Below are 12,006 nucleotides of genomic sequence, written 5' to 3'. Positions count from 1 at the left end.
AACTCAATGACCCACCCCGCTTCTCCCCTATTTCTAGGCATGTAAGAAGCTTGCTGGATAAGTGGGTGCACATTTAATAAGATTAATTAGCAGCTGCTCCTGTGCCTTTTTCCTCCAGCAAAAGATTGACTAGAAACTGAGAACTAGAGCTGTGGGTCTGTACAGTGCCCAGCATAAACCCAGTATCTCATTATATTGCAATGTAATTAACAAATAAACCTGTGCATCATTAAATAAATGTTCAACTCTGATGTCTACCCTGCTCTTGGCAGACTGTTTACTAGTTAAAAGCCTACTGAGAGATGGGCAGTAAGTTTATCACCATTTGGAGAAGTAAAATAAACAGAAGAAAAAAATTAGAAATGGCTTGTAATATTATTCCATTTTACAGCTTAAAGTTAATTTACACAGGCCAGTCCAGTAAATGACAAAGTAAGCATTGCAAAAAGACTACCCAAGAAAAAGACTGACAGCTGGCCCCTGGAAAACCAGGATGAATGAGGGAGTAAACAAATTTATAAAACGACACATCAGCCAGGGGCTAGGCAACCGCACTTCTGGGACAAAACTGCATATAATTTGTGCATCAGATTGTGAATAAGCAGACATACAATGCTGAAAATTGGTAAGTATTTTGGCAAAGAAATCCATTTCAAATGGACAGGCTAAAAATCTTCAGAAGAACCCTAAGAAATTGCCGGTGGGTCTAGAAAATAAGCTAAAGGTGGAGCCAAACATCAGACAACTCTGCTCTCACGAAAGCAGGGCCTTGCCACCTTCTCACCTGGCTCCTCTGCAAATCAACCACCCATAGAGAAACCCAGCCACGTGCTGCTACAGCAACTCCTGCTACCCTGATCAGAGTTAATGTGAGTATTCTCCACCACAGACTCACATAATAGCTTCAAGGTGCACTCAAGTCTCAGATACTTGCCCGCTTAAGTCCTGCTCCCCCCTCCCAATGTATAAGTGTTTACTCCAAAAAAGAAACAAGTGCCTGTTGGCAACACCACATCTTGTTTCTTTTTCCCAAGCGTTTTTGTTATACTTTTGCTGGCTTGCTTTCCCCAAGCTCCCTGTCTGGAAGCTGCTGTGAGCATCTCTTGACACAGTCACAGGGAGGGGATGTTCTCCCAGATGGAGCACAATGTTGAATTCCCCTCTCAAGTGTTTTGCTGGTGGCACCACCATCTCCCTCCCTGCCTAACTATGCCCAGCCTTGTCTACTGCTTACTGAGAACGATGCTCCCACAGGTCGCCGGATCCACTTCGGTGGTTTCTTTAGGGGCAAAACAATGCTCTGTGGGGCAGTCTGCTGGGGAAGCTGCAGGGGTGGGAGGGACTGTCCCGTACCAAACGGATCAAGGTTCCCAAAAGATGATGAAAGCTTTGATAAGAAAAGGAGGGAAAAAACAAAAGTGATGTTATCTCCTGTAAACTAAACATAAGCATTTATTTGCACCGGACTGGTACTCCTGCAAGCAGGGCTGCAGACACCAACTGAAGACTTCCCACAAGCCAATGTTTCTGCCCACTGCCTGTCCATATTCATAGGTGATCATTTCTCAATACCTGGTCAACTTGCTTCTGCCTCAAGCCATCCGTGCTGCCTCCCATGATGGAGTAAATGCTGATCCGCCCATCAAATGAAGCTGCAGACAAGACAGCAGGGTTCCTGGGGCACCACTGGATATCAAAGCACCACTGTGTGTTTGTGGGCAACTCATACAGCACCTGGGCAGCAAAAACAAGTCCATCAAATCAGGGCTTTTTTTACAGAGCACCACATCCAACAGCAACAATTCTCTCTGCCCTGAAAGAACTGGTCTGCTCTTCCTATTGCCCAGAGCCTCCACATCACCACACAGACTAACAGTGGCCAGATTGGAAATTATCACACACTACTGCTTAATTTCCTTCTTCTCCCATTAAATCTTCTGTTTAATTGACAGAAGACAAACTATGCAGGTGGGGTATGTCTGTGCTGTCCCACTGCAAGCTGTGAACTGCTGACAATATTCATGCTAGCTTGTTCAGAGCTCATTTGGGTCTCTCTACACACTACATGGAGATGTGCAGGCTCCAAAGTAAGTGTTCTCACAGGAAAATTGGAAGTTAGACCTGCACTCTGGGCAGACAGCCTCTCCTTCCCTGGAACAGAGAAGCCCACCACTGCAGCCGACATTTAACCATAACCTAGGATAAACTCAAAGAGCAAAACACTAACTGCCTTGCTGTCTCCCAGGAAATAGTTTTTTTTGAATAAAAACATGTAGTGTGATTCATCCACACAAAGCCTTCCTAACAGCACAGGATCCAGCTCTCATAACTCATTTACCACCCCATGGCTTTTGCACTTCTGGGCCAATGTCTGAATTTTGGAAACACTTCCCACTCTGTTCTCCAGGATTATTGCCAACGGCAGGCAAAGAGACTTCCAATGTGCCTGAAGCCATTCTCATAATTTGACTGTGTGCCCCTTGACTAACTGAAAAAAAGGATCTGCATCCTCAGGCCCAGAAGGGCAGGGTGGGAACACATTCAAGTGGCTCTCACTGATTTCCTGCTATTGTAGTAACCTACAAAATCCCTCTGGTCTCTGTAAAAGCTCTTGCACTTACAGAAGGGAAAAGGCAATTGCAACAGTAATTCAGCCACATCAAACCCAAACCAACAGAGTAGGAAGCAAATATTTATGTTTAGTGGGGCTATTTCTATTACTTATAATTAGCAGGGACCTTGCTACTTGCAGGAAAGAAGCAGTAAGGACAAATGTATAATATCAGCAATACCAGGAAGGAATCCTGCATCACCAGAACAAGCTCAGAATACACATATACCAAACTACACAGGACAGGGAGAAACAGCCCACAGAAGCATCACTCTGAAGAATGCAAGCACACCAACACCTGCTTTGCCTAAGCCACTGTGCCACCTCTGAACAGAAATATTTTGACGCAATGTGTGTACAATACCTCGCCCGTGTTAGGGTTGGAGCAGAGAATTTTCGCATCCTTCCCACAGCTAAGCAGCAGCTCCGAATCTACCATACTCCAAGCAATGGCCAATATACCCCTGCATGAAAAGTCACAACCAAAAGAAGTTTAACATAAGTGTAAAATGGTAATAAACAAAGCATATTTGTAAGTTGAGTTTCTACACTGGCTGAGCATTCCACCTCAAAATGCCCTCCTTGCCCCTTACTCTTACAAGAGCAGAAATTTTTCAGTGTTATCAACACTTAAATAGAAGCTTTCTATTTTCTGCATGAAGAGGTATAAAGGTGCAGCTATCATATCTGAAAAATTAAATGCAATAGTCATGTGGGAGAACACAGACACTAGTGTAACAAAATGGTTTGTTTGCCTGCAGTATGATTAACAAAGTGTGCAAACCTGTAGGTAAGGTCAGTGGTTACAACATCTGTCAGCTTTTTATTAGCAGGAGATTCAAGTCAGCAGAACCAGTGGCAGCAGTTTTGTTAGAATCTGCAACACAGACTTAACTGCTATTCTCTCTCCTTAAATGAAGTGCTGGTTTTGGGCAATAAGGAAAGTTTCATTAACAATCCAGGAGGGATGAGAACTTAAAAATCTTCCTTTGTACCCAAATTTAAGGCATTTAGGGGACTGATGGGCAGAGAGACTATGCATGTCCACAGGTGAGGATGTGCCCAGCTGCACCTTCAGTCTGTTGCTCAGGCAAAAGAAATTACCAACTCTTTGCACCTCAGCTCCCTCTTTTCAAAGTGTAAAAACAAACTAGCAACTTCAGTGTTTTGGCAGGAACTTTTTTTTTTTTTTAATTATTTTTGGCTTACGTTCCCTTCAAACCAGCAGGCCCCAAAAAGTCAAGCCTTTCAGAACACAGGGTTAGTTAATCAAGAAGCCAGCATGTAAGAGTACCTGCTGCTGGAATTGCCACCTCCAACCCAGTGAGCCTGCTCAGGGAAGGCAGCAAGGAGTAAGATGTACAAACTGGCACAGTCAGCAACAGTGCAAACACCATGGAGCAGCAGCCTACATAAGTCTCATACCTTGTATGGTTTTCTAGAACACGAAGTGGTGAGGAGGCAAATCTTAGGTCCCACATCTGAATCACAGGTAATCTGTCATCCTCTGAGGCCAAAACCATCTGGGTAGCAACATCAGGGTGCCACGCCAGGCCTGAGCAGTGCATCTGAGGAACAACATTGTGCCACAGCATAAAAGAACTAAGCAGCACTAAGGACAAAAGACAACTAGCCTAAATACACCTACGTGCTTGCTAAGACACTGTTGCAAGGGAATTTGCAACTGTGTTTCTGGGCATTATTTTTGACTGCATTCAGATTGGGATCCTCTTGTTTTTGTGACTGAGGGAACTTGCAGTTAGTTTCCGAAGGTCCTCTCAAAGAGAGGACTTTGTGCTGTCTTGTTCACAGTCCTATGTTCTAATGCAAGAAAACAATAAAACCCTCTGTACAAACCTTTTCTCTATTATTTTTATTGCTATTTTAATGAAAGCTGTCATTAGGCAGAGGTTATGTAAACACTGTATCACTAGACTACAATAACATGATGAAGACAGCCTACTGTGCTGCTCTTATGTTAGGCAATGAAAACATACATTGAGTTACACAATTTATCAGAATAAAAGTGCAGTGACCAAGCAGTTACTTCAGGAGCACTCATCTGTATGTTTCATTATGAACTCCTACTACATCTTCATAGTTTGTTATAGCAATATTCCTTTAAAAATATACAAAATTATACAAATGTGTCACTCTCCACAAGTTCAACAGGATTTTTTTTTTTTTTTTTTTTACATTTACACTGCCTGTGGAGCAGATGTGGTGGTTATGACTATATGAGGCAGTGTCCCTTGTAACATACTCAATGACAACACTCTTCTGTGGCACCCTCTGCCACAGACCCTACCCTCTCCAAGCTCAGCTGCAGCCTGCTTCCATTTCCATGTCTGGACCAGCAGAAACACAGGTCCCAGCTCCATCAGTCACCGCTGTCCTGCCAGGGCTCAGCCCTTGTGCTCACCCAGCTGTGATGGCAAGGAAGAAGCCCTCTCTGCCTGAGCAGTAAGTCATGACATGTCACCTGCTCCATGAAACTAAGCTCACCCAGAGCATGTCAGCTGCAACCTCACCTCTCCAAGCACACAAAACATGTAATTTCTAAGTAGCTGTATAAAAAAGTATCTTTCTGTGGTAACCCCAGACAGATCAGTAATGTCTTTCTCCAAACTAATTTGTCACTCCAATAGAAAATCTGAGTGCCTTGCCTTGCTTCAATCTGCATCTGCCTATTTTTGTTTAAATTAATGACAACCCCTCTGCATATACATAGCCTTTTAAGAGAATGCGTTAGATATTTAGTACATTGTATAAGAATGGGCCAGGCACCAGTATCTTTATGCCACGTAAGAAGGGGCGCTATGACCTGACCCCACATGCTAAGAGGCACCCCACACCTCTCCACAAGCACCTGTGCACCCCTGCGAGAGCCAACTCACCCGGTTATTGTGGTCACTGACTTTGATGATGGGTTCATTCTTTCTGAGATCCCACACAGTAGTTCGGCCACTAGGGCTGGCAGATGCCAGGATATGCTGGACTTGCCTGTTCCATGCGATGCAGCTGATGTCCTCAAGAGGCTGACACACACAGAACAGCCTGTCTCAGTCTTTCCAAATCAAAGACTCAAAACACATTATTTTCAGGACTTGCTAAAAGACACATCTGCAAGGAGACTCATCCCAGGTACTGCATGTGTTCTGGTTTCCTATGTACACATGCTGTAGGGTAGAATGCCTGAAAATCCTGATTTATAAACTGCTAGTATTTCTCCAAAATCTGCATTTTCTGCTTTACAACATGATATATCAGTCACTTAAAGACGACTAAGCACAACTGCCTTCAAGAACAGCAAATTACTCTATGGAAATATTATAGCCAGGTATATGAACTGCCCTTTTCCCTTGGGTTATTAGGTTTTGACTTAAAAACTTGCTTGAAGGAATTCTAGGTATTTTTTTTAAACACAACACCCCCCCTCAGCTACTTAATTTTAGATCAAGAATTAAAAGCAATGTTAACTCAGCCTTTGTTGCACTATTATTTCCAACTGTCACTCAGCATATGGACTAAAAGATTCCCCAGCCTAAAAAAATTAGTTAGACATAAGAATCTTATACAGGGATCTTTAACTGAAGTGTCCTCCAAAATTCCCACGTGATAATAAATGACTATGACTAAACAAAGTATCCAAATACACAGAGTTTAAATTGAAAATCTTTGAAGAGTAATTCTCATCCCATTTTCTCACTTTATCTCCAAATTTTCATGCAGTAATAACCTTGTTTTCCAGTAACCACAAACTTCTTGTGCAATTTTTGTAACAGCTACAGAAATGCACTGAAACAACTTCTTCCTGTTCTTCTATTTCCCTGACAAGGCACAAAGTACTAAAGGCTGTTGTGTGTCGTCCCATTTTCCCCTCTTGCCCCCTCTAGATCATCTTTTAGAGACACAGGCTAAACCCTGGCCCTTAAGCATAGCAATTAAACACTCCCTGAAAAAATGAAGGTAACTGGCCAAACCTACTGCCTCATCTTCTGACTTCTCAGTAGCTGCTTTTTATCTTCTTTCTATTTTCCTCAATCTGTACCTTCATGATCTTCAGACTCATGCATAAGTGAAACATGCAGAGGAAGACTGGAAGACGTGTAACCGTTCTGGATATATTAAGTGGTGTAATCTGAGAAACTCTGCTTGATGTTGTTGCTTGATAAAATGCATCATTTCTCAAAGACAAAGGGGATACTTAAGCTTTCCCCAGCCAAACACAACTTTCTAAAAAATAAAATCCCACCACATGAAGATGTCTATCAACTGCTTGTGAAGCCAGCCAAAACTGCAGGTCTGCCATGGATAAACATGACTGCACACCCAGGGTTGCTGCACAGAAAGCAGAGCAAACCACTCATCGCGCGAACCTGTCCATGCTTCCACTTGCAGGCACAGCCAGGAAACCACACTCCAGGGGCTAAAAAAGCTACAGCATCCAGTCATCCTTGTATGGAGCTGGGCAAAAAAAGTCACGGCTAGAGACAATGTGTGGTAAAACAGTGCTGTCATGACTGGCTTCCTTCTGAAAGCTCCCGAGGCTGCCACTCAGTAGTGTCCTTACAGACATGGGCTGCCATATGCTTTGAGTCACAGGCATGTCAGAAGGTGAAAAACCATCTCAAACTCCTTTTATTAGACTCAGAAAGTCCAATAAACACATTACAAAAATTAAGTACCAATAGAAGCCTATTTTTGCTGGCCTTTGGGAAAGCCACTGGAGAACAACATGCAGACACCTGTTTTTCTTTATTGTGATACTGAGAGATCTGTTGTACCACTCCTTAAGGGCTGTATCTAACATTGCCAGAAACGTAGCTCATGCCTAACTACAATTAACTGCTACCCCAGTTAGACTTCAAAAGGCTTTCCTCCCACCTGTCACCTTGAAACAGCTTTAGAACTGTATGCTTCAATGAGTGTTCAGCTTAAGTGACAGCATATTTTTCATTAGTCTGCTCCGCAGCATTTAACAAATACAAATCTGGTACCTGTGTCTTCACTCCTGGTGTCATTGGTGTGGCAAAATTGTTCAAGTCCCAGATGTAGATTTCTGACTCATTAGCACCAGAGGCCACCAGATTAGTCTGTAAGACACATTAATAGATGTTAAAAGAGTATTCTCCCCATCAGCATTCACAGTCTTAGCTGCTGGGAGGCATCAGACCCACAGGACTGTACCAATTTCTCCTGTCAGCTCAGGATACAGCCTTTGGCTCACACAGACCAGCTTAGTGGAAAAAAAGCAAGGTTTTTTTTTTAATTTCAGGTAAGACTGAGCTAATTAAATAAATCCACATGCTGCACTAGACTGGAATGCCATGCAGTGAATAACCATTCCACAGAATAGGGATTTTGGTCTTGGCAAACACCTATGAGGAGGCTGCAGAGGTGCAACCGTGGACGAGTGAGCAAAAAGCAATGACACTTCTGTGAGGGGGCAGACGAGGAAGCAGTGGTGCAGCTACTGCTACTGCAGGTTGCACCGCAGAGCTTTGCTCTGGGCAGACGGCAACACGCAGGGTTGGCTGGAAGCAGCGTGGCATTCATGGCTCCAGCAGTGGACAGCACCCTGCCCACAGCAAGGACAATCATCTAGAGCAATCCTGTGCCTGGGATGCAGAAGTCCAGGCAGAGTGACAGGAGCAGAGGGCATCGAGCACCCTTTGATCACACACTGCGGCTGGCTGGGGACAAGCAAGTCCTGACTTCATAACAGGCAGAAAGGGAAAGCAAGTGATTCAGAGAGGACACAATGAATACAGGGCAGCATGGCTGAAAGCAAGTGTGCAGGGACAGAAGTGCTATTTAGGAAACTAATTCAACTGAATTCTCATGCAGCTGGTGAGGACAAGGGAAAAAACAATCCACTGTATTTAGAAGGAAGTAAATGCTCATTAGTGATGGAGGAAAGCTTGTCAGTTTTGAGAGCTCTTCTGCTAGAGAGGCCACATCACCCTGTTTCCTGTTCTGTCTCCTCTTTCCACTTAATAATACTTAGAGGTCTTGAAGACTGACCCTACCCACCCTCCACAAAGGGGGTACCTAAATTCTGATAGTCACCAGAAACATGAGTGAGAGCATGTAAATACTCCCCATGCGATAACAACAATATTGGCACAGTACACGGGAGCTAAAAACCCGTAGACTAGCTTAAAATACCACAGAAAACCACCTCTACTTTACATGTAATGCAAGCCGAGCTAAAAAGATCCACTAAATTGACAGTGTGAACTGACAAGGGGAAGGAATGAGCCAGACACCTTAAAATCTTTCATTCCCCACCCTGAAATACCAGTAACAGGACAGGTTTTTCCTACTAAATACAAACAGATACTCAAACACATGCTTTTCAGGGGAGGGGAAGGGGACAGAAACATTTGAAGTTACAAGTTAAGACAGGCCACTCATCTAGAAGAGCAGCAGAAAACCAACCTGGAACATGTTGACATCAAGTGCTCTTACTGGTCCCGTGTGCTTGTCCTTCTGAGCAATTACTACTTCAGCATCTCCAGCTATGACTTTGGCTGGGTCGTACAGGATGACATTTCCATTTTCACCCCCAGCAATCAGGACTCCAGAGACTCTTTCACCTGAGTTCATGCTGTGCGGTCCCCAGATCAGCTTGTGGTACCTGTAAGACACAGTGGTCCCCAGTCTACAACCACCCACCACTGACTCCACGTACACTGATGCACCCCATTTTGATCATTCCAGCTAAGGCCTCCAGACTTCTGCTAACAGATGGAGCAGACAGATCAGAGAAAAGACTGCCCACAGCTCTCCTTAAGAATGAATCTCTGTATTTCTGATGGAAAGGGTTGTAAGTACAAAGTGTCACAATTCTGCTCATTATCAAGACGCCAAGTCACGACATACCGAACCAATAACATCTCTCATCTCCTGACTGCAAAATCAGGTAATTGCTCCCAACTGCATGTGATTTTGAGCTCACCTCTGAAAAAAACAGGAGTAATTGAAGTAAGGACTGTAAGTCCATTCAGCCACAGCCTGGAGGTAAACCTCTGCTATTTGTAAGCAACTCTCCATACAAGAGAGGAAAAAGATGTAACTAGAAAAATTCCAAATCCTTTTCTGTATCTGTGCTTCTGGATGTGCAAGTGTTTCATCTGCTATACTGGAGACTCAGCAAGCTGTTTATTCACATCACAGACATCTCTTGGACCACAATCTGTTAACCATACTAAATAAAGAGGAATTAAACATAATACTAGAAATGAATTATTTTCACACCACCGTGTCCATCTGCAATACCCAAATTTCCTTCAACTCAATGAACCTGCTGCACATACAAAACAGCATGCCTGTGTATTCAACCACGCAAAGAATGATTTTTTTCTACAGAAAGTTAACACACACATATCAGCTCTTATGCAAGCAAAAAGCAAACCCACATTGACTGGAAGGTAGCAAGGAGTTACTTTAGCATTCACTGTGTTGTTATTAATCTCTGTTATCTCTGGACAATCTTCAAGTAATTACTTTAGGTCACAGCAACTTCACCATGGTAAAATACATACTGCAGAAAGCTAGAAAGAAAGAGCGTATACTGGGTGAGAAATACAATAACAGCCAAGTGCTCAGCCTCCTACTGCAGTGTTCAGGTAACAGTGTGGGTTCACCAAAGAATGGAAATGGGTCTGCAATATCAGACAGATCACTTCTCTGGGTACAATTTTTAAACTTCTGCACCTAACCGCAAGGTTACAAGAAAACAGTGTGATCGGCAGAGGTGTCTGGGCAGTAGTGTTACACCACTAGCAAGATTCAAGGGGACTTCAGATAATCCAAAACGAAGGCAGAAAACAGTGAGGAACAGAAAACAGTTAACTGTGCAATTGCTTTCTCCTTGCCCCTTGCTCTTTGCAAGATAACATAAAGCTCTATAAAAACAGTGCAAAACTTTCCTTGAAGGACAATTAACAAAGCTTGTTGCCGGATTTATCTTTTGCAGGTTTAACCACCTGGACATTTTCACTTGCTGCAAACCAAAATAAAGCCTGGCATATACATTGCTAGCTGGGGCATTTCTTGTTATCCTTAATTAAAAAAAATAGTAATCAACTTCCCTTGTAACGCATTTTCTGGGGCAAAGTCAAATTCTTGTGCTGCTCACTAAGGGAAGTACTTTCAAAGCAGCACTGCACCCTGGCTATAAGGAGTGTTTTTTTGAAATTCAGTAAGCAAAAGACACTTGGCAAGCCTTGAAAAATCTCAGTCATAGTTAAAGCTAGGTAGAACAAGGAAATTTTAAAAGACCAAGCACCTCATCCTGCTCCCAGCAGGTCAGTAGAACCTGTTAACATCAGCTTTGGGCACAGTGCAGGGCATCGAACAGAGGCTGTGGTGGTTTCTCATGAGCCCCATGTACTAAAACACAGACAACTGCAGGACACAGACTTTGAGCTGCCAGCCAGCACAACTGCTCTGCCAGCCCCACAAATCATTACAACAAAACTGACATGGCACAAAACCAGCAGCCTAACACCTTGTGCTTCCTCCTGCAAAAGCAACCACAACCATTTTCTACTGAAATCAGAAGAGCATCCTCAAGCAGGGTCACAAACTTACTGTGGGCAATTGCACACAATTTCAACCCCTCTCAAGTCGTTCATAAGAAACACAGCCTCCAGGAACCAAGCCAACTTCACTTGGTCAAGAACTTTAGAATAGTTGTAGGTCCTTAGTTCTTAAAGTCAACTGTTTAGCACAGATAACGAAGACTCAAGTCCAATTCATTTCTGCTCATGTCAGAGGTGGAGGAGATAAATTGCTTCTCTAGAAGTGTCAAATTCTCACTTGAACATACTGTGAAAACACTGTAATTGCCTGCACCTCCACTCACATGATTTCAGGTCACCAGGGAAAAGAGTGGTTATGCCAACACTGAGGCTGGTATGAAAAAGCCACGGATCCAATCCAATGGCAATTGTTACCACATCTACCCACAGAAACATCCTGTGCTTCCACCCAAGTTTTTTCAGTTTACCCACAATAAGCAGTAGCCACTGAAATAGCCACCAGAGAGCCACTACAAACGCTTCCAAGATGGAAACTGGATGCTCTGATGCTATTTCCTTGGACAAATGCACGGTAAGGGGCTATGAGTTAAGTGGACTTTCACAGTCAGGAACTTGGCTTCCCAGCTGCGAGTCGAGGTATGATAATACACACACACAACATGACCCAGTTTAGTTACGTTACAGGAGTCTCCTTGAAATACCTAAATGCAAACAGGATGGGGCAATGTGAAAAGTTGTGACTGCATTGTCATAATTTCACATTTCCTTCTGTTCTCTGAAGAATCGCAGAGGCTCCCGAAGATAAATGGCCTGCATACATACTCAAACCTACCAACCAATGCA

The 12,006-nt window shown here is 43.4% G+C and overlaps 1 protein-coding gene across 11 annotated transcripts in view; it reads right to left on the bottom strand.

Moving 5' to 3' along the window:
- The window catches only part of SEC31A (SEC31 homolog A, COPII coat complex component), a 45,597-nt gene that overhangs the window by 31,264 nt on the left and 2,327 nt on the right, over positions 1-12,006 (bottom strand). For all 11 annotated transcript variants that reach the window (XM_080408411.1, XM_080408417.1, XM_080408416.1 and 8 more), the window contains exons 5-11: positions 9,056-9,254; positions 7,612-7,707; positions 5,509-5,649; positions 4,037-4,179; positions 2,976-3,075; positions 1,573-1,734; positions 1,235-1,387 (exon numbers count right to left, since the gene is read on the bottom strand). In XM_080408411.1, the coding sequence (XP_080264537.1) occupies positions 1,235-1,387; positions 1,573-1,734; positions 2,976-3,075; positions 4,037-4,179; positions 5,509-5,649; positions 7,612-7,707; positions 9,056-9,254 (994 nt within the window). The remainder of the gene's footprint in view (positions 1-1,234; positions 1,388-1,572; positions 1,735-2,975; positions 3,076-4,036; positions 4,180-5,508; positions 5,650-7,611; positions 7,708-9,055; positions 9,255-12,006) is intronic.

This window comes from Falco punctatus (assembly GCF_963210335.1).
Source record: "Falco punctatus genome assembly, chromosome: 1".
Taxonomy (NCBI): Eukaryota; Metazoa; Chordata; class Aves; order Falconiformes; family Falconidae; genus Falco; species Falco punctatus.
The sequence above is the reverse complement of the archived record's forward strand: the minus strand, read 5'-3'. Positions and strand labels throughout refer to the sequence as shown.